Genomic DNA, 20744 nt, shown 5'->3' on the forward strand with positions numbered 1-20744 from the left:
GTTGTGTTCTTGATATGACAGCTGGAAGTATAAAAATTGTTCCACACCTGTTTGTCATAGGTTGTATGTGGTGGACTTTGCTCAGTGTAATTGTGTGCAATACCTGAAGCAGAGTTCAAAAGTCTCCACTGTTGTTAGATCTCAAGCTCCCAAGAAGTTGTGTTTCTCGATCAAAAGGCTGGAAAAGGAAAAAAAAGGTTCTAATTGTTTTTGGGATAGATGGGGGGAGGAGGGAGGTTACCAGTTTATGAATGCTCTTTTTGAAAATAAGACTCCAAAACTGAATATTCAAGGCCGAATGTTGGTAATGCTGTGCTTATTCAGTGTTGATTTCTTTTAAATGTCAAACTCTTTATGCTTTCTATCCGTGTTGTGCTGAATTTAACCATAATTGTACATTTTACATATAGATACTATGGATCACTATCACTTGCATGTCATAGCTGTGGTCCTTTACTTTAATCTTCCTGGATCAGTGGGAGCCAAGTCCCAGCGGATCCTTCCTGCTACACATCGCCATTCAGAGTGCCGGTGGGATGGGCAGTTCTTGCTCAATTGCTCTTTTACCAGAATATCTACTATTCCAGAAGATACATCACAAACAGCAGAAACAGCTGATTTGAGTTACAATTATATTAAAACTTTTGTGTGCTCTGATGGAAGAAATGAAGAGTGGATGCTAAAACACCTGAACCTCAGTAACAACCTGATTTCTGAACTCACCTTAACTACTTGTACAAATTTACCCAATTTAGAAACTCTAAACCTCAGTGGTAATGCCATCCACACCCTCACACTGGAAATGCCTGCACCTGCACACGGATCTAAAAAGTACAGCATTGTTGATCGTCTCCTGCCTGCTTTGAAAGTATTGTCAGTTGAAAGAAACAATCTTAATACAGTTCCAAGAGGTAAGCATTTCAAAAATCTTTAAGGACTTGATTCCCAAGGGGTAAGTTGGCTTTGGATATAATTCATACATCTTACTGAATCCAAATTGTGACTTTCTCATTGTATTATACTTAAGGTGGGGGAAAGTTCCACTGGCAAATACAGAGGTGGAAGTAAATCGGTTGTTTGTTTACTTTAAGTTTTTTATTGCAGTGTTAGCAACTGTACTGCATTAACAGCAGTCAAATATAACCAGTTTTGTTCTTAGGGAGCCCAAGCAGTATTCTTACTTGTTGTATAGAAAGGGGGAGTATGAATCTTTAGAAAACTACCAGCCTCCACATCCCAGTCCTGGACTTAAACGCCAAAAAAATTACAGATCATTAATTTCATACTACCCTTCAGAAGGAAATCAACACTCTTAAATAAAACTTACTGTAGTTTGGGTATTTCAGAGACAGGAAAATATATTTTGTTCATTGCTAACAATTTTGCTCAGTGCCATTTAATACTCAATCACAGCGACATCTTGGTGTAACAGGAGAGGGCTGCAAGTCTTCAAGAGACTTTGAGAAGGGCTTTGCTGGTCACTGAACTATGCTGGGCAGCTTAGCCTTATCCAGGGATGAGTCACAGTGACCAAACAGTTTAAATGAAGCAGAAGCTACCAGATGAGCAACCCTGTCCTATACAATATGTTGAATTTATTGATGTCTGATAACACCATCAGATTCATGAGTTTGAAAATACAGGAGGACAAGTGATGACAAACAAAAATGCCACTTATCCCACAAAGTCACACAAAGATAATATATTTGCCCCTACACATGGATCATGAAAGTTCCATTTTTCTCCTTTTATGCTATTAAATAATTCTCTGGCACACAGGAAACCCGTTTCATTTAATGATTTTGTAGTGTCTGTATAGACAAGGTATCTGAATAGACAGTATAGAAAAGCTTACATTTTAAAATATATCTATTAAGATTTGATTTCTTTTGATACAGATAAAAATGATTTCATTGGATTTAGATAAATATGACTGGCCATTATAGGATGTCTCAGAAGGTCAGACAGATCAATCCTCTTCTATAAGAGACTCTCAGGTTTTTAAGTTCAAATTGCTGTGCATGATACCACCATACTTCAAGTTATACTTAAATCCTATATTCATTTAAATACATGTTCAGAACCTTATTCTTGTCCAGAAGACTACACTAAAATTCTGAGGTTTAAGCTCTGGAAAGAAAACACAATATGCAGTTCTATACCAGAAGTTTCCCACAGAAAAACCCTTCCCTCACCTTCCCCCACCCACCCCAGGAGTAAGGCTGCTGACCACTGCTGCCATACCAGTGCATATTTTTGGCACAAACGTAAATTCAGGGAAGTAGCACAGTACAATTCCTCATGTACACTGATGAATTTATGAAGTGTCAGAACTACTGTATGCCTTTCCTAGCACCCACCTCTAGTTTTATACCAGGAATGAGTCATTCTCTCTGCTTTTCACAATAAACCCAACGATCAATTACTCAGCAAACAGAACTGCTGTCTGAGAAAAGAGGTTACTGGTAAACAAGGTGACACCAAGGGCAAAATTGTTAAGAACTAGTAGCTTTTCAACAATGCTGTATGATCAAGAATCACTTCAGAGTGGTACTGTGGTGTTGAGCACTCAGCATCAGTGGGCATGCTGAGTGTTCAAGTGCCTGCCTTTCCACTGGACCCTGCACATTGGAGCTTCAGGGGCTGCCTTCACAGCACCTCAAAACAATTAGGTGTCTCCAGCAAACAAAAGTGTTCTTTATGCAAGGTGGATGTCATTGTAGCTAGGATACACTGAAGAATATACTGTCATGCTTCGTAATTCACAGGCAGATAGGCATAGGCAACAACATGGTTTTGTTTTCATTTGGTTTTACATCCTAGGAATACAGTTCAAGTAATTCCACATAAGAAAAACTCCCAAGAAACTGCACATCCAAATGGATAGGAGATACAGTATCACCTTTTGCATCTCTTTTACTTGCAATTAGCATATTTGGCTCTTGTCAACTCAATATATTCTATTCTATATCCTACCTCCAGTTCTCCAGAGAAGCTTGCTCAAAGTACAGAGATCAAAGTCAGAATAATTTTGATAGCACAAAGAAATGCTAGTGGCTTTTATGAAAGTGTCAGCTTTTAAGAATTTATTGACTGTGAATGTTTTAATGTGCCAGCTGTTGATGCTATGCAGCTTTTAGAATGGGACAACCCCTGATTAGGAAAGGCATAACAAAAAGGCTGCAGCCACTCATTGCAATAGTGAGGAATGGAAGGAATCTTGTGGCAAAGAATTTTATAAAGACACTTGATGCAATTGAGAAAGCAAAAATATGAAATATAAAATAGGGGTTTTTTCTTCCTAGGGCTAGGCCTCCTGCAGTCTTTACAAACTGTCCATATGTCATCCAATGCCATACAACAGATTGATCCAAAGGATTTTCAAAACTGCTCACAGCTGAAAGACATTGACCTGCGAAACAACAAGATAACTAAAATTCATCCAGATGCCTTCAGAGATCTCAACAAATTACAGGTTTTAAAGCAATACAGCTGTTTCAATATTTTATGGTAATCATTAAAGAGATTATTTACCAACTATTCAGCATGATTATATGGTTCTGATTATAATACTAGTGTAGAATTTAAAAACTAGAGAAAATGGTGAAAATAATATTTTATATATTTCCTTTTTATATGTAGGAAAACACACATGCTGAAATGTAATAGATATAACCATAAATTCACAATTTCTTTATGCCACAAACCAATCCATAACAATACATGTCCCTTTCTACCCCCACTCCTTCCATGGCAAGAGCTCTGCAGCTCCCTATTCACACAGGTAAGTCTACAATGGCAGAAATCTAAACACCACCATTTAAACTTTTCATCTACATTAAAAAAGCTTAAAACAACATTACTGAAATTCTAAGCAGGTTCACAGAAATCAGAATTGCTTGTACACTGAATCACTGTTGTAAGATGTTGCAATAAGAATTCCACTGTAAGCCTTATCAAATTAATTCTGTGTTGTTTCCATATAGGTCGTGGATCTCCGTGAAAATGCTCTGACAATCCCTCTACCACAGATACTAGTCAGTTTGAACTTTTTTCAATTTGAAGTGTATTTCTCAAAGAATGCCTGGATATTTAACTGCAGGCTAAATGCTTTTAAAGAGTTCTTTCATTTTGTCTTTGACTCCACAAGGCAGAAATGGAGCCTTTCCTACAATAAGTCTGCCAACAACCCCCAGAAACCTCTGCTGTATCTTTCAAGTTTCCATTTAAACTGCAGGCACAATGTTGTGCTCAGAAGGGCTACAATCCTAACAGGGAACACATCAGTGCTGACCTGTAACTTGGACAACATAAGGGGTATGTAAATCAGGCACTCCATTCAAATGTTACTAAAATCCAAATGAATGCAGAATGATCAAATAAATCTGGTTTTAAAAGTGTCTTTCTAAAGAGACTGTTTAAAAATAACTGAATAACAATTTAACATGCAAAAATATTTCATTAGAAAGTAGCATTCTGCTTAGAATATTTGAAAGTTAGGTTTCCTGAGTCTTCATCTCCTTCCTTACATTGAAGGAGGAAGTGATGCTAAATTCCATACAAGTTTCAGTAAGGCATGCATTGCAAATGTATTGGTTCATTTTGGACTGAAACAAAGGACTGAACAGCAAGGTGGCACTTCTGAGGCATGCAGAAAACCAAGAAGGATGCAATAGTTTTCAGTATTCAGTTACAGCAAAATGAATTGAAGGTTTATTTGCAGGGAAGAAGATCTCTAGTTCTTCTAAATAAGTACAGCCACTGTAGCACACCCTTCACTTACATTTAAAATTAATAAAGAACATTGAGGGTATAAGCAACAAAATCTAAAGAGCCAAGACTTACTATGCAGATGGAAAACTAAGACCAAACTCAGAGCAGAAGGTGTATTTGCCATGTGCCATAAGACAAAATGGTTTCACTCTAATGGACTAATAGCGTTTGGAGGTGATAAGGCTTTCCCCTGGGAATACTTCATCCCCAGTGAAAATATGCAGGACCTACCAGAAATGCCACCTGCTCTGTTTACAAGAAAAGTCACAGAAACCTGGATTAAATCAACACATTGGATTGCAGCAAAACTCAGCTGGGAACAAAAGCTGATCCAAAGACAAAGCCAAAAATGCAACTTTGAAACAAATTGCTAAAAGCCAACAGCAGCCATGGTCCACACTAGCTCAAGTTTGGAACAATTGCTCAGTCCGTACAAATACCCTTGATTTACAGACTTTTTTGCTGCAGTCAGATCAGGAACTACAGGAAAATCACAGTGGTTGAAACACTGGCAATTAAGAGGTGATGTTTTATCCCACAGCTGCACACAGTGACCATGGCCAGGCTGCAGAGCATCTGGCTGTAGATGTCTCTTCCACAAGGAAGATCAGGAGGTGTTTCTAGAACAACCCTGAACTTGCTTAGATTATTTCAGTGACCTACTTCCTCACATTACCATTTTTCCTGTAAAGTCTACGATTAAGACCCCACATGTACTGTGTTTTCAGATGGGAGACAGTGGGGACAGGCCTGTAATATGCTTTAACAGACTTCATACCATGTAAAATCACTTAGGATGGATAAAAGGAAAATGAGGCTTATAATAAACCGTTAAAATTATGAAAGATAGTCCAGAGTATATTCTTAACAACATACCCAAGTATACTATGCTTTTACAAAGACTGAGTTTGTATTTTCTTTCATTTCAGGCAATGGAGTCTCCTGGTGGACACCTAAGGGCAGAATTTCAAAAAATCACAGTCTTCCTCATATGACACTGGATAAAATGAATAATTTAGTGATATACAATGCTGAGAAAACTGCTGAAGGATTATATTTGTGTCTTTTTAATACAACGAAAGAGAAATATCTGATTTACAATATAGAGGTGAAAGAAGGAGTGTCAGCATTTTTGGTTCGAAAAACCAGGGACACTCTTTTTAGAGAGAAAGAAACTGAGCCAAACTTTGCACTGGCTGTCTCCCTCTCTGTGCTCATTACATTTGTTTGTGCTTTTTGTCTGGGTGCTTTTGCTAGACCCTACCTGGAGAGCCTGTGGAGACTCATGCGCAGGAACAAAAATTCAGCTTCAGAACACACGTATTCTAACCAAGCTTTTTCAGATGAAACCTTGAGCAGAGACTCTTCTGCAAGCAAGCCAACAAATATGCAGCGTAATACGTTCAATTGTCCTAAGAATTCTTTAAGGAACACACAAATTTTTCCTACAGAAGCTTCTACTGTGTATGAAAATGTCACTGGCAGTGGTGTACATTCACCAAATCCCAAAGCAGAGTACCAGAAACAAAGCAATACTGAGATCAACATGAAGAAAATACCAGTGTTTTCAAAAGCCCAAACTAGTAGTGACAATAATGAAAGCATAAATGTTTATGATACTGGACTATTTTTTGTAAGGACGGATTACCAGAACAGCAACAAAATAACACCAAACAGCAAAGTAAGAAACAACTCTGGTCTGCTGCAGTCTGAGGTCACAAAAGCTACACCAGATTCTCCAGAAGGAAAAGGTGCCCTTTCACATAATAAACCCAGGCACACTAGAAAATTTATGCAGGGAAGGCAAAGCTGTGAAGAACAACTTTGTCTAAATGGCAACAAAAATATACCTAGTGATGTTGGAGATTTTATTTCACCCAGTAGCTTCAGAAGAGATGCAGATATTGACAAGTTAGGCATCTATGAAACAATAGAAAAATTTCCCACAACAGAGCATGACTGTAAAAGGATACATTCAGATGAAAAAGATGCTACAGCTGATATATTTGGTGACAGTTCTTCAGCTGAAGGGACTCCATTCACAATGAGTGACTGTAGTTCTTTAGCAGACTTTGAAGTGGAACATCCTGGTGTTAGTGGCAACCTGCCAGTGTGTCAGTCACCTCTAGATGAAGCCAACACAGACAGTGGAACTGAGAAGTTTGTAACACCACCAGAGTCTCCAAACAATACTGCTGAACTTCAGCAGACTGGGAAAAATGAAGATGAGAACAGTGCCTATTTTGAAACCACTATTAATTATGGATCAGACACCACCATGCAGCGAACAGCATCCCCTTACACTGATAAAAGCAGTAGCCACATAAGCGTGTCAGATCCAGATACAGTTAGTTCTTCAAGTCAAGAAATTCCAGTTACATTTGATTATTTTACTAATGTAGAGTCAACAGTAGAAAACTCTATTTCTGATTCTTTCCACAGTCAAAGAACAGATTTTGGTAACATGGTACTTAAGTTAAAACCTTTCCCCACATATGACACAGAAAAAACTTCTGAAGGGGATGAACTACAGCTTTCTCTGCTTCCCAGAGAACCACAGCATTCCCTCACCTTCAGTCACATAGAACAAAAAGGAAATGCACCAGCAGGAAGCACAGATGAGCACATAGCCAGGAACTCCCCTGAAAAGAATCATGGTGAAGCAGACATTAATGCAGAGTCAACAGAAGAAAACTCTATTTCTGATTCTCCCCACAATCAAAGTACAGATTTTGGTAACATGGTACTTAAGTTAAAACCTTTCCCCACATATGACACAGAAAAAACTTCTGAAGAGGATGAACTGCAGCTTTCTCTGTTTCCCAGAGAACCACAGCATTTCCTTACCTTCAGTCACACAGAACAAAAAGAAAATGCACCAGCAGGAAGCACAGATGAACACATAGCCAGGAACTCCCCTGAACAGAATCATGAAGCAGACATTACATTACAAAGAAACACGAGTACATCTGAGGACAATGGCTTTATTTTTGCTCCCATTGATACTGATTTGAATGAAGTTGTAAAAAAACCATCACTGCTGCATTCCAGCCAAAAATCACCTCTTCAATTGCTGCCTGAACACACAGCTGAAAAACATTTCATGTTTGTTACACAGCAAGATGACTTGCTACCACAGGAGAAGCAGGCTTGTGTAGATGAAATGCAAGGAGGTTCTGATGAGAAAAATTCTGATGGACTCACAGAATTGCAGGATATCAGCAATCACAGCCTGCCTGAAGAAACACAGTCTTGTAGTCCTACAGCAGTTCTGCTGCATCTTCATAGTTCTGGGAAAACACAGTCAGAATACACGACAGATGATCCCTTCCAACTGGATCAGAGTGATGAGGATGAATATTCCTTCTCAATCCCACAAGGTTTCTTCAATGAAAGCACACCATACAGCTCATGTTCCTTCCCACAAAAGCCTACAGGAAATACTGAAATCTCTGAAAGCACTCATTCCAGCAAGATGAAGGATCACACTACTTTGTCAGAACTGGAGAACCACTCTGCAACAACTGGAGAACACCTCCAAAATTCCAGTGAAAATCTTAGCCAAAAAAGTCGGACAAATTCGGGACAGCATCAGTTTTTTGTTAAGAAGAAAAGAGCATTTGATGGATTTGCTAATATTTTGCAAAGCAGGAAAACAAACTTCAATAGCTGAAACACAAAATGGTAATACTAAGCTCCCACAGTTTATGTCACTACAGCAGGTGCAAACATTATTTTGTTTTAAAGTGAAGTTACTTCTGTTTAGAAGGGTACTCGTAAAAAAAACAAGAATAGACGTTATAAAAAGCTACTCCAGAATATTAACAAAGCTTTTGCCGAATTATGTTTACTTTCTCATTAGTGCTAGTTGATACTAATACATCATTTCCCTTGGAATTTGCTTCAGATACTCAGTTTTGTCTTTTTGTCTAAAATAAATGCAATATGGAAATTTATTACTATTACTGTGTTTTCTTATGAGACTCAACAGATATATATACAGTGAAATAGTACACACCATTGTCTTCTGCTTTTTGAGGCAGATTTGTGGATTATCTCTGAATTCCTAGTGTTGCAAAGATAAGTAAAGTCCAAGAAGTATTCAATTACATTTCAAAAATTACTTTTTAACTTGGCAAAAGAGAGAAAACCACCTTTCTCAAAGACACAGAATAGAGCTCAATTCTGCAGAAACATCAGTTATAGAAATGTAGCTATAATGGGACATCACCTGAAGTTTGCAGATGTGGTGACACAGGCAGGGTAATTTTAAAAGAGACAAAGGATCCTATATCCACTTGAGAATTTTATTTAAGAGGGGAAAATCAAGAGCAGTTGAAAACTGCTATTTTAAAACATCAGTAGCTAAAAGATAGCAATTGTAAGGTAAATTTACCTCTGAATATAGCCCAAAGCCCTTTCAACAGACTCAGTACCACTGATTAAGTCCTTGAAGGGAAATGTCATCATGAAAGGGAGCAGACCCAGTTCTGGGAAAATGTAGGATGTTGGCTACAACTCTAGGAAAACTCTTTCACAAAGACAATTAACTCCTAAAAACTCCAAACAGAAGGAACATATTTCAATTCCATCACAAGAGGAGCAAGTCCATTGGCACACTACATCACTGAAACTACCTTTAAAGAAAAAACTAAGAACAAAGTGTCACTGCCAGTTTCAGTAAAGCTCATTATCCACACAAGTTCTTTGTGACCAAAACAACTTTAAAAATGCAATGCCTGAAAAAAGCACTGACTCACTCTTTTTGGTATCTGTGGGTCTTCAAACATCATTAACACCTCTCCAAGGCCTGTCACCTTTTGGTTGTTGCAGCTACTAACATGTTAAGAAATCTAACTATACAAGCAAGGCAATTTTGTGAATCATGGGGGAAAAACACACTCGAGTGCTCTATTGGTATCTCATACATTGAAATGTTTTGCCATTTGCTTGTGCAACAGTCCAATAGGATTTCAAAATATAAAGTGAAAAATTATTTTCTCATCTTTTTTTCTGACCATGAGAATGCTGTGGTGGTGAGGCAGACAGTACACTACATGTGAGAAGCTGCAGGATTTCTAAGATTCTTTTTATGCCATAAAGTTGTGGAAAAGTTTCTGTTCTTGTCAGACAAAATAAATTCACTCCTTTATAGTGGGATTTTAACATGTGGCAAAGTATTCATTCTACTGCCAAAATATTATGTTTCATCTCAAACTTATCTTTGTGAAAGCTGCCAAATCTTGCCACTGTCCTTTGCTACTCACCTCTCCATTCTTAGTATCACATCTTCATTCAAATTCAAACTCAGCTGCTTCTCCTTAATATTAGTTCATTTCATTAGCAATTGCTCTTTAATAGGTCAAATGCAGTAATCAGGATGAAACAAAACTCCCATTTTCAAACACATAACAGTTTGATAATTGTCAAGTTTTTTGCTGTGGGTACAAAGCATTTCAATCTTTCCTGAATATGCTGGAAATTGGGCTGGAAAATAACCCTTAAATATAAGGAGAAGACATGCACATTTAACCTACACATAATCAATAAAAGAAACTTTTTTGGATAGTAAATTCTTCATGGTAGAGAAGACTGTGACTCACCCTCTCTGATAAATACAGGTAAGCAACAGCCTACATTCTGAGAATTGGCAAAGCCAATCCCAGCCTTCATCAGAAACATAAACAAAATGAAAAACTTCTTCAGGATGGGTTCTGCATTACAATTTTCTAATTACAACGTAAATACATCCACTTCAAGTAATATTTTAAGTCAAGGTAGGAAGCAATATCTGGAGGTCACCTAGTCCAATGATCCTGGCCAAGCAAGGCCACCTAGAGCCAGTTGCTCAGGACACTTTCAGATGGCTTCTGAGTATCTCTGAAGATAGACTCAGTAACAGTGCATGGCAACCCTCATAGAAAAAGAGAGCAGTTCCTGATGTGCAGATGGAGCCTCCTAGGTTTCAGTTAATGCCCACTGCCTCTGTCCTGTCACTGGGCACTGGCTGAAGAGCCTTTGTCTTCTTTACACCATCCCTTCAGATACTGAAACACTTTAGTAAGACTTCCCACAGCACCTTCTCTTCTCCAGGCCGAACAGCTGTAAGCCTTTCCTCATGGGAGAGAAGTTCCCATCCCTTCATTTCCTTCTTCATTATCTTCATAGCCCTTTACTGGACCCTCTCCAGAATGTCACAGTGTCTCTGGTACTGGGAAGCCCAGAACTGGACACAACACTCAGGTGTGGCCTCATCAGGGCTGTGTAGGAGGGAATAGTCATCCCTCAGCCTGCTGGCAATACTTTGTCAGAATCAGGCAGGAACCACTCACCTTCTCAACAGCAAGGATTTGTTGCTGGCTCATCTCTGACTCGGTGTCCACCAGGACCCCCAGGCCCTTTTCTGCCAAGCTGCTTTCCAGGGGTGGCCCCCAGCAGACACTGGGGCAGGGGGCTGCTCCTCCCCAGCTGCAGGACTTTGCACCTCTCCAGGATGAAGCTCAGGTAGTTCCTGTCAGGAATTTCTCAAGCACGCTGAGATCCCTCTGGAAGGCATATGGTCCTCTGGCTTATCATCCTTTACTTCCAGCTCTGTCATACCAGCAAACTTGCTGAGGAGACCCTGTGCCCCATCACCCAGGTCAGTAATGAAGCTGTTGAACAGGACTGGACCCAGCTCTGACCCTGGGGGTACAGCACTAGTCACTGGTCTCCAATTAGACTTTGCTCTGCAGACCACCATTCTCTGGGCCCTACAATTTTCAGTTTTCACCCATCTGTTCATCCATTCCATACATCGACAGCTTTTCTATGAGGACCTTGTGGGTCAAAAGGCTGGACCAAGATGAGTGGGTAACAATTACGCTTCTGTAAAATTTTGTCTTGAGACATTTCTACTCAAATTCACTTATTGTTGAAAATTTTTGTATTACAGTACTGTTTTACACCAACACACTCCATTTGAACCATAACCTTTTTGATACATGTACCCGTTCCCAACAGTTTTAAATATGGATTTGCTCCACTATTAGAAACCAGGGGGACAAGATCCTACAAATTCCCTACTAATATTTGATAAAGGCTGCCTGCTGATGTATGTTCAGATATGAGAATTTCTGAAGTATGAACCATAGAAAAATCTGAAGTCAGTTTCTGAAACCAACACAAATACTGTTTATTTGTGGGATGCCATTTTACAACAACACCAAGAAAAGACCTAAAAAAATCAACTGGATTAACTCATGTTAGGTGGCATAATAGTATTTTCATCATATTGTGAGTCATAGGAGTTTAGCACACCTTATTTATGTAATATCCAGGTAACTAAGACATAAAGCATTCACAGTTACAGGTTAACTGCTGTTCCTGCCACAGCAGTGTCAGTAGGAGCTATGTGGACACATGTACACATGCACACACACACACACAGTGGGGGAGTGGGTGAGGATTTAAAAAATAAAAGCAAACAAACAAAAAAAAATTAAGCTGAATTTTGGTCTCAATTAAAGAAAACAAATCATTCTGTTTGTGGATGGATTCTATATACTTTTACAACAATATGAAAAGACAAAATATAAGGCCTAGAAAGAGGTATGTTAGCAGCTATAAATAAAGCCAGGGCACAAGCTAACGTTTAAAGCTGCCTATATAAATTCCAAGAGTATCAAACAACTTCTGAGACTTGTGACTAAGGGTAAACAGAAATCTGGGAACCTTAACACAACTGAAGTCCATTTCTTGTGCTTCAAAATAGTAACTTGGAAACATTAATGAAGTAGCAATAAACTACGACTAATTTTAATTGTGTGAGAATATTTCTGATGAAATAAAACACACATTTGTGGAAAAATGGGAGAAGCATCTACAGAATTAGAAATGGCTACAGAAAGAGAACCCAAGTAGTTATTGTAGCTTAAAAACAACCTTAAAGAGGTTTTAACTGAAAACTCAAATACATAAATATTTTCAGTAATTTCAATGTTCTTCAGCTTGCTTTCCTTGGAAAAGATAAAAAAGTGAAGAAATAACAGCAATAGAGAATTATATTAATACTTTAAATACTTAGTTACTTTGCTTTAGAAGAAAATTTAATTCATGGACTCTTTTGGTTACTAGTATTAATAGAATCATTTAGGTTGAAAAGATTCTTAAGACTACTGAGTGGAAAGAGCTCCAAATGTTTGTCATCTATCAAAGAACATCAACTGCTATAGTCTCTGGACACTGTTTTCCTTTCACTAACTGTCTTTCGAATTTACATCTCCCAAACACCAAAAATGAACTGTAGATTGATCATCAAGTTTCTGCTAAAAGTTCAATAACAGTACACCAGTAACATTAGCACAAGACCCATAACACTTCTTCAGGAATGACCTCTCAAGTGTCTTGTCCCAGAAAACAGCATGTTTTGTACATTACTTTTCATAAGGGTTGGGATGGGAGCCCACAATCAAACAAAAAAAAATCTATATCAGCTATTTGATGGCATAATAAACAAAAAAAGCAAATGCCACACTTGTACTAAATACAAGATTAACTAAGCTATTTAAGTTTCCACACTATTAAAAGTTTCTCCAATATACAGGACTAGACAATGTTAGGATCTTCTGCTTATCAGCATATTTAGCAAAACCAACAGGATGGATAGCACAGGGAAGCTCATCAAACCATAGGTCCATTTTAGTCCATTGTTCACTATAAATGTCAGTAAAGCTATCTCTACTAGCTTTAATTGAATCTGTGGTTTATTTTATGAAGATGCATGTTTATAAACCTGCTGATGGTGACAGATTCATACTGTTTCAAATGGAAGAAAAAATTTGCAGCATCTGATTCATTTCCAAACGTATCCTTCCTTTCCATCACTCTCAATTACTTTTACCCAAATTAAAAAAACCAAGTTTGTTTGCTTACACAACTCAAGTACTTTCTGAGGTTTCTTTCCCCATTTCTATGCTTTTAAGTAAATTTTTTATTCTGATAAACATTTGCAAAACTGCCGACACTTGGCTGAACCAATTTCTGTCAATCCTGTTATATGAAAGCTATACCTGTAACAGTAATAGATTAAAAGTGTCTTTGGCTCTTGCTTCCACTATTGGAAGCTCAGTTATTTGTGACATACAAAACCTTTTATACAAACTTGTATTTGTTGCAGGATTCACACTAATTTGTGCTGAACAGTCTCCTAGAGTCAACAGCTAGCTTAATGTTTTAAGAACAATTACATCTATTTCCCTTAAAATCTTAGCAATCACAATTTGGCCTAATGTTAAAAGTTATATTGCTTCTAAGTTCATTCTTTGAAGAACTAAACCAGCAGCTCCACTGGTATTTCATTACAGTAATACTATTGTAATATACACATTTACATCAGAAGTCTTAATAAAAGATGTGTATTCTTAGAAGGCTTATTGTAAACATTAAATACCACACTCCACTGAATTTCTTGTGCAAACTGGCAACAAACATGGAATTAAGGTTATGTGCATTAGTACACGAGAAAGCACTGACTGTGTATGTTTTACCACTACTAACTTTAAAAAGCACTATTTAGTATTATGGAAATCCAAATGTAGCTATTTCACAGGAAAGGTAGTATTCTTAACATCATTAAATTCTAGGTTTTGTATATGCATGTATATAAATATTGTATATTTACGTATATACAAATATACACAAACAGACACACAGTTTTTGTCTTTGGCAGCTGAGCTTGAAAAACAAAAACTAAGAACAACAACAAACAGATCAGAACACAAATGACCACCTGTACCATGACAATTACAACCTCCTGGCCCAGGGCAGCAAACTAACCTGCTTTTGCTAAACTAGACTTAATCCTGAAAGGAGTCAAGTCAATGGCAGTTGTTCCTCACTTGATGGCAAGGATAGAACCTTCAACACAGAAGAGAATTTCACTTTCAACTTAAAATGCTTTCCTCCTGTTCCCCTGGATGGCATTCTAGGGAAATAACAAAACTGCCAACACCTTGAAAAATATTTCTACAGAAAAGTAATGCTATTTGTTGTTCCAAAACACCCACTGGCCCTTTGTTGTTAAATGCTCCATGAATTAATAACATTTTAATAAATCCTTAGGGATAAAAGTTTAATAGCACCTGATACTTTAAGGACCTATTTAGAAATATCAATAATAACATTAATAAAGAAGGGTAAGGCAAAGACAAGAACTTCAACATTATTTCATTCACTCATTTTTTCCCAAAATAATCACTAGAACCATCCCATACAGAGAGAGATGAGTGAAACAGGCAGTGGTCCCTACTAAAAAGTACTGTCACTTAATGCTGGTGTCTTACATGCCCATTGCCTGCAATGGACATTCTGCCAGGAAACTTTAATCCCCAACAGGAAAGAAAAAGTAATACTCTGACTATTCAACATTGTATTTTTTCCAATATCATATTTTTAAGTACTTAGAAACACGAAGCTGGAGGCCCTTGGAAAGACTAGTGTTACAAAGAAAATAATCCCCAAAACCTTTATCATGTCTGTGCTAGGGGTGAGCATACTTCATTCCCCAAACCACTTACTTCAGCTAGCACTTTCAATGTCATTGGGTCACTAGATCACAACAGAGACCAAACACTCGTGGTACACCAAAAATTAAAAGGAGTATGCCAAAGGCAATTTACAAAAGTCTAAAACCCATTTTTAAAAGGTACTTTAATTTGTTCTTTTGTACCTGTAACAACTACTGCAGTTTTAACATTAAAAAGTCAGTACTTTTTTCTTCAAATGGAAATCATCTGTGGCATGTACAACTATTACAGTGTTTAAATATTTATATGTATATATATTTTTTAAGACACCAATATTTCATTCCTATAAAGCATTAAGTCAGGTTTGGCAAATTCTGGTGAAGGAAATCACAGCATGTCTTCTCTTCTCAGAAATTGGCATCTCAAATAGTAACATTGAAACCGTAAATAGTTCTTCACATAACTATGTCCAGAAAGACTGAAATGCTACATTTGAGACCAAAAGAAAAACAAAATAACTAAAGTTTCAACAGACATGTAAGTGATGATTAGAAATATGCCACAAAATTATTTTTACAATACATTTCTGCAGAAATAATTCCTAGGTGAAGCCTTTTTTTATACACATATACAAAATTTAGACAGCAATATACACATAATCACAGTGAAGACTCTGGCAAGTTCACCAATTTGTAGTGTAAATACAAAATGCAAAGCAGCCTTCAAAGAGAACAATGCTAAACAGCAAGCATAGCTAGCTTGTTAAATAGCAAACATCAAAAGTTCCTTGCCAAAGGGATGCAGTGCAAGAAAAGCAGCATGCACTTTGATACAAATAGCAGTTTATGGCTAATGGTTGACATAACTGTGGTAACAGTGACTCTTGAGTGGCTGTGCATAGTTAAACTCCTATGTCATCTGTTTTCCTTTATACCACTCCACAAACTCATCCAACAACACTGGCCCTGTGGAGAGATCAAAGAACTGTATTTTACAAAAATTTGTAAAAGAACACTGATTGATTAAGCTCAGAGAAATAAATTATTTTAGAAAATTAACAAATGGTAGTACTTACAGGCTCCATCTTCATCATAGTTACTGAGGTCAAGGTTAATTGTTCTGCTGAATTCAAGAACGTTACACCATTGGTCCTTATTGATAACTTTGTATTTTGATTGCTGCTTGAGGCAAGAAACAGAAATAACTGAAATGTATTTTCAACTGTCTCAAACTCAGATTTTCTTACAGAAAATTTCAATTTTTTGGTGCCTTATTATTTTAATCTGTATGCCATCTAAAACTAGAAAGGATTAAACCAGCAAGTATTGAAACTAGTGTTGAATCATGCTTCTGATCAAGACATCTTTTAGAGGGCAAACATACCGCAATAAAAAAAAGTTCAAAAGCAAATAAATAACATTCTATAGTTTGTTCTGCATTACACAAATCTTAACAGCATAGGATTTTAGGGAAAAGGAAGAAAGGAAAGATAACCAGCTGTATGCGCTGCTTTGGTGGTTACAATTTCCTAAATCAGAACACAGCATTCTTAGCTGTTCATTCTACCTTGAGTTAAAAGTATCAAAGACAGATTAAAACCCCCCATAATTCTGTTTCCAATTCCATACCTCTAGAAACTGATGAAACACTGGAAAAAGGGACCATGCTTTTCCTAAAAGAAGGCCCAACATACATTTAGCAGTATTGATATCTAGGCTGCGCTGGTCCTTTTCCTGCATGAAAACGTCAAAAAGGAAAACAGAGCATGAATTCCAGATTTTTCACTTCCCTCACAGCTCACCCATGGACAAAATAAATTACCAAATAAATAATATACAACAGTATCTAGCAGTGTTTTTTAATAATACACAGCTTGCCAGTAAGATTTCCTTCCTTATAGGTAATGGTTTGTTAGATGGAGATGTTGCTTTTTATAGATGTTCCCAATAAAACCATCACCGTTATGGCAGATGAGGCATGAGGTTATTTCTGACTTCAGACTTTCCCAGCCAGCAATGGCCACCACATCTCCAGCCAGGCTGGCACTTATGCTCTGCACAGCCACACCTCTCAGAATAGCAGTGCTGTCCCCACTTCCCACCCTATCATTACAACTATGTGAGCTGTCAATAGACACTCAGTGCTAATTGACACCTCCTTCCCTACCCGAGAGTGAGCCAAGGGAGGATCTTTGTTCAGTTATTCTAACTGATTACATGGAATTCAGATTAAATTATCAAATGAGCAGACAGTACACTAGCACACTGAGACTCCCCTCTGGACTGTCCAGTTTTAGTTCAATGTAACAACAACATATTTAAGCTTAAGGGCTGTTTTTTTTGTTTCTGCTAAGTAAGAACATATGTACCCAGCAGGTTTGTTAATCAGTGGCAAATATTTAGTAACATAACTTCTGCACATCTCAAAGTAACATGTATGTGTATGATTCCATTTTGTTAAGTAGTTTATTCACCTATATTTGTTATCACAAAATTAAACCAATTTTGCTGAGAGATGAGACGCAAACCCCCACACTTTTATGCCTTGGTTTGATCTACAAATTCACAAGTTATATTCACAAAAAATAAATTTCCGTATTAGCTAACATAGACCTTGTTCTGTGTATCTATTCATGACAGCAGACTGCAAAGGCTAAATTAAGAGGTATCACAGAATCATGGAATGGGTAAGGGACCACAGTGGGTCATCAGGTCCAGCTCTCCTGCTCAAGCAGGGTCACCCTAGAGCACACAGCACAGAACTGCACCCAAGTGGTTCTTGACTATCTCCTGAGAGGGAGACTCCACAGCCTCTCTGGGCAGTCTGTTCCAGTGTGTGCTCTACTGCAGAGCAAAAAAATTCTCCTCCATATTCAGATGGAACTTCCTGTGCATCACTTTCTGCTCACAGCCTCTTGTCCTATTGTTTGGCAGCACTGAGAAAAGCCTGGATCCATTCTCTGACACCTTCCCTGCAGATACTGATAGACACTGGCAAGGCTCCTATCCTTTAACCAACCTCATTGCTCTCCACTGGACCTGCTCCAGGAGCTCCATGTCTCTCCTGCCCTGGGGAGCCCAGAGCTGGGCAACAGCACTCCTGATGTGGCCTCACCAGGGCTGAGTAGAGAGGAAGGACCACCTCCCTCAGCCTGCTGGCACTGTCCTTCCTAATGCTCCCCAGAAAACCACTGGCTTTCCAGAAACACACTGCTGACTCATGGACAGCTTGTTGTCCACCAGGACATATCCCACACAGGGATATTCTGGATGTAGGGACTGTCTAACAGATCATTGCAAGACAGCTAGCTGCCCACCACAAGGGGAATTGTGCCCTAGATTTCACCTGCAAAAATGCAGTTGTATGTATTACAGAACATGCATCTTTATTAAAAAAAAACAAGCTCAAATCGTAACTGAATTGTTCTATCACACATGAAGGAATTGACAGAGCAAGATCCCAGTTCTCAGTCAACAACTGAATGCCCTAGTTACAAGGTTGTGTTCATTTCATATTAAATGCTCCTCAGTTCTAAAATTGTATAGACAGAATTTAATTCAGATTTGTTTTGAAAGTAAAGTGGGGAGACCAGCAATTCTGAAAACATGAGAAACTGTTTTGCATTCTGGGCACTAAATCCAAGAGGGATTTAGGGAAAAAAAAGTAAATTCCATGATGAACAACGCTTTTCAATTAGCAATAAAGAAGAAAAAGAAACCTGCAAAGGCATTTTTGTACTAGTATGATATAAATCTTTCACTTATTTCCAACCTCAAAAAGTTCTAAAAACTAATCCTCTTTCCAAAGGCCTTCTATACTTCTGTCACAAACACCTTTAAAGCAGAAACAATACTGCTGTCAGAATACATTTTATTTTACCTACTTTTCATACTCTGAATTCTTCCCACACACTCAAGTATTAATGAAATCAGGCTCTATTGCCCTTACTTTGGCCACACTGGGTTTTCATGCCTTATATTGTTACATTTCTACATTCTCTCTCTCAGACAACTGATCAGAACAAATCGTTCAGATAAGCCCTTTCTACCCACCTCCAACTGCCTAATGGCACATCTGCCATGACAGATGATGCAATTGCATTCTTAGCTTACATTCTAAACACATTTCTTGGATACAGTTGAAGGAATTTATTTAAAAACTTTATTTTATCTTGGTATTTGTTTTACACTAATGATAGACACTCTTCCTGAGATTTTTTCCCCTAATATTTCACATTAAAGATCAATTTAAGCCATGCAATAGATGCATCTGTATGTTCTAAAACTTGGCAGCAACAAGGGCAAACATGGAGTGAGGAATGTTATCTGTGCTTAATATCAACATATGGTGTTATAAATTATTTCCCCAAATCTACACTGACTTAAATCATGCATGCCACATGAAACCTTGATGACACATCTTTATTCACAAACTAACTTCAAATGCCAAATCAACTGTCTCTTTAAAAACCTTTTCTCTTAAAACTTAGGAAGTTTAGACAAGTGGCTTTTTGCCATAGAGCACTCCCTTGAAAGAATTATCCTTAGGACAGAAATTATACAATCTCCTGAATGTGAAACCATCAGCTTTTTTCTATCAATCCCTTCAGTGATCCTGAAAAAAAGTTATTCCCAATTTAATCTTCCATCTATGAATATACCTGCCTTTGTTCTTTTCTATTTTTACTGGATGCCATTCTCCTATAGACTTTGCCCAAGTCTGTAGTATGGAAAGTTCAATAATCATAATAGCCAAATATGATTATTGAACCTCAGTTTATACGTCGTTGACTTCAAGTTCTATAATCTGCAGGGGCTTCTTGTCACAAATGAAGTCACAGCACCTGTGTCTCAATGTTTAAATTTTTTGAGACCACTGTTTATCACACCAGTTTGGTACCTCTTGAAAAGAACACACACACTATCCACCTTTTAAATATCTGCACTTACTTCTGACGGGCCATCAGCTGGCACAGGTTTGCTCTCTATCCCAAATATTTCATCAGCATCTTGAACTTCTTAGGCAATGCCTTTGCATTTTACATTCAGCAAAACTAGCAGAATAAAGCTTCATACAGCAAAGGAGGAATTAAGAGGTTGATGTAGTTTTTCTTTTCCTCACATACTAACTAATCCCAGGCATTTTTTTCTATTCAACTGCAAGTTTCCTTGTTTAAAAGTGAACTACCATAAATCTGAATGCTGAGATGCAGAAAGCACTGAGGTACCAAATATCTGAGTTGCTAATGAGATACTATCAGAACTGCTATCAGTTCAACTTCTCCTTATTTTTCTCATTTTCTCATGCTACTTTTTTTGGTGCAAGTTTTCTTAGTATTTTTAGTTTTCTTGCACTGAAATCTGAGGTTCAGTTTTACCTTTTTATGTTAAGTCTTCTGTACACTCCATCACATTAGCAAAAGGGATGTCCAAATTCTATTTCAAAATGTTATTTCAGAAAATAAAG

The 20744-nt window shown here is 37.7% G+C and overlaps 2 protein-coding genes across 17 annotated transcripts in view; one reads left to right on the plus strand and one right to left on the minus strand.

Moving 5' to 3' along the window:
* Positions 1 to 73: 73 nt before the first annotated feature.
* On the plus strand, positions 74 to 8446 carry LRRC66 (leucine rich repeat containing 66). The gene is made up of 5 exons (XM_071432411.1): positions 74 to 911; positions 3306 to 3475; positions 3987 to 4317; positions 5703 to 7441; positions 7715 to 8446. Exons 1-5 carry the CDS (start codon positions 416 to 418, stop codon positions 8444 to 8446), a joined length of 3468 nt encoding a protein of 1155 aa, XP_071288512.1. The 5' UTR covers positions 74 to 415.
* A 3476-nt stretch (positions 8447 to 11922) lies between these two features.
* The window catches only part of DCUN1D4 (defective in cullin neddylation 1 domain containing 4), a 40806-nt gene continuing 31984 nt past the window's right edge, over positions 11923 to 20744 (minus strand). For all 16 annotated transcript variants that reach the window (XM_071432396.1, XM_071432394.1, XM_071432410.1 and 13 more), the window contains 3 exons: positions 16907 to 17011; positions 16354 to 16456; positions 11923 to 16243 (listed from right to left, as the gene is read on the minus strand). In XM_071432396.1, the coding sequence (XP_071288497.1) occupies positions 16188 to 16243; positions 16354 to 16456; positions 16907 to 17011 (264 nt within the window). In that variant the 3' untranslated portion in view covers positions 11923 to 16187. The remainder of the gene's footprint in view (positions 16244 to 16353; positions 16457 to 16906; positions 17012 to 20744) is intronic.

Source organism: Agelaius tricolor, unplaced genomic scaffold, assembly GCF_023055355.1.
Source record: "Agelaius tricolor isolate 1412-34295 unplaced genomic scaffold, bAgeTri1.0.p SCAF_8, whole genome shotgun sequence".
In the NCBI taxonomy this organism is placed as follows: Eukaryota; Metazoa; Chordata; class Aves; order Passeriformes; family Icteridae; genus Agelaius; species Agelaius tricolor.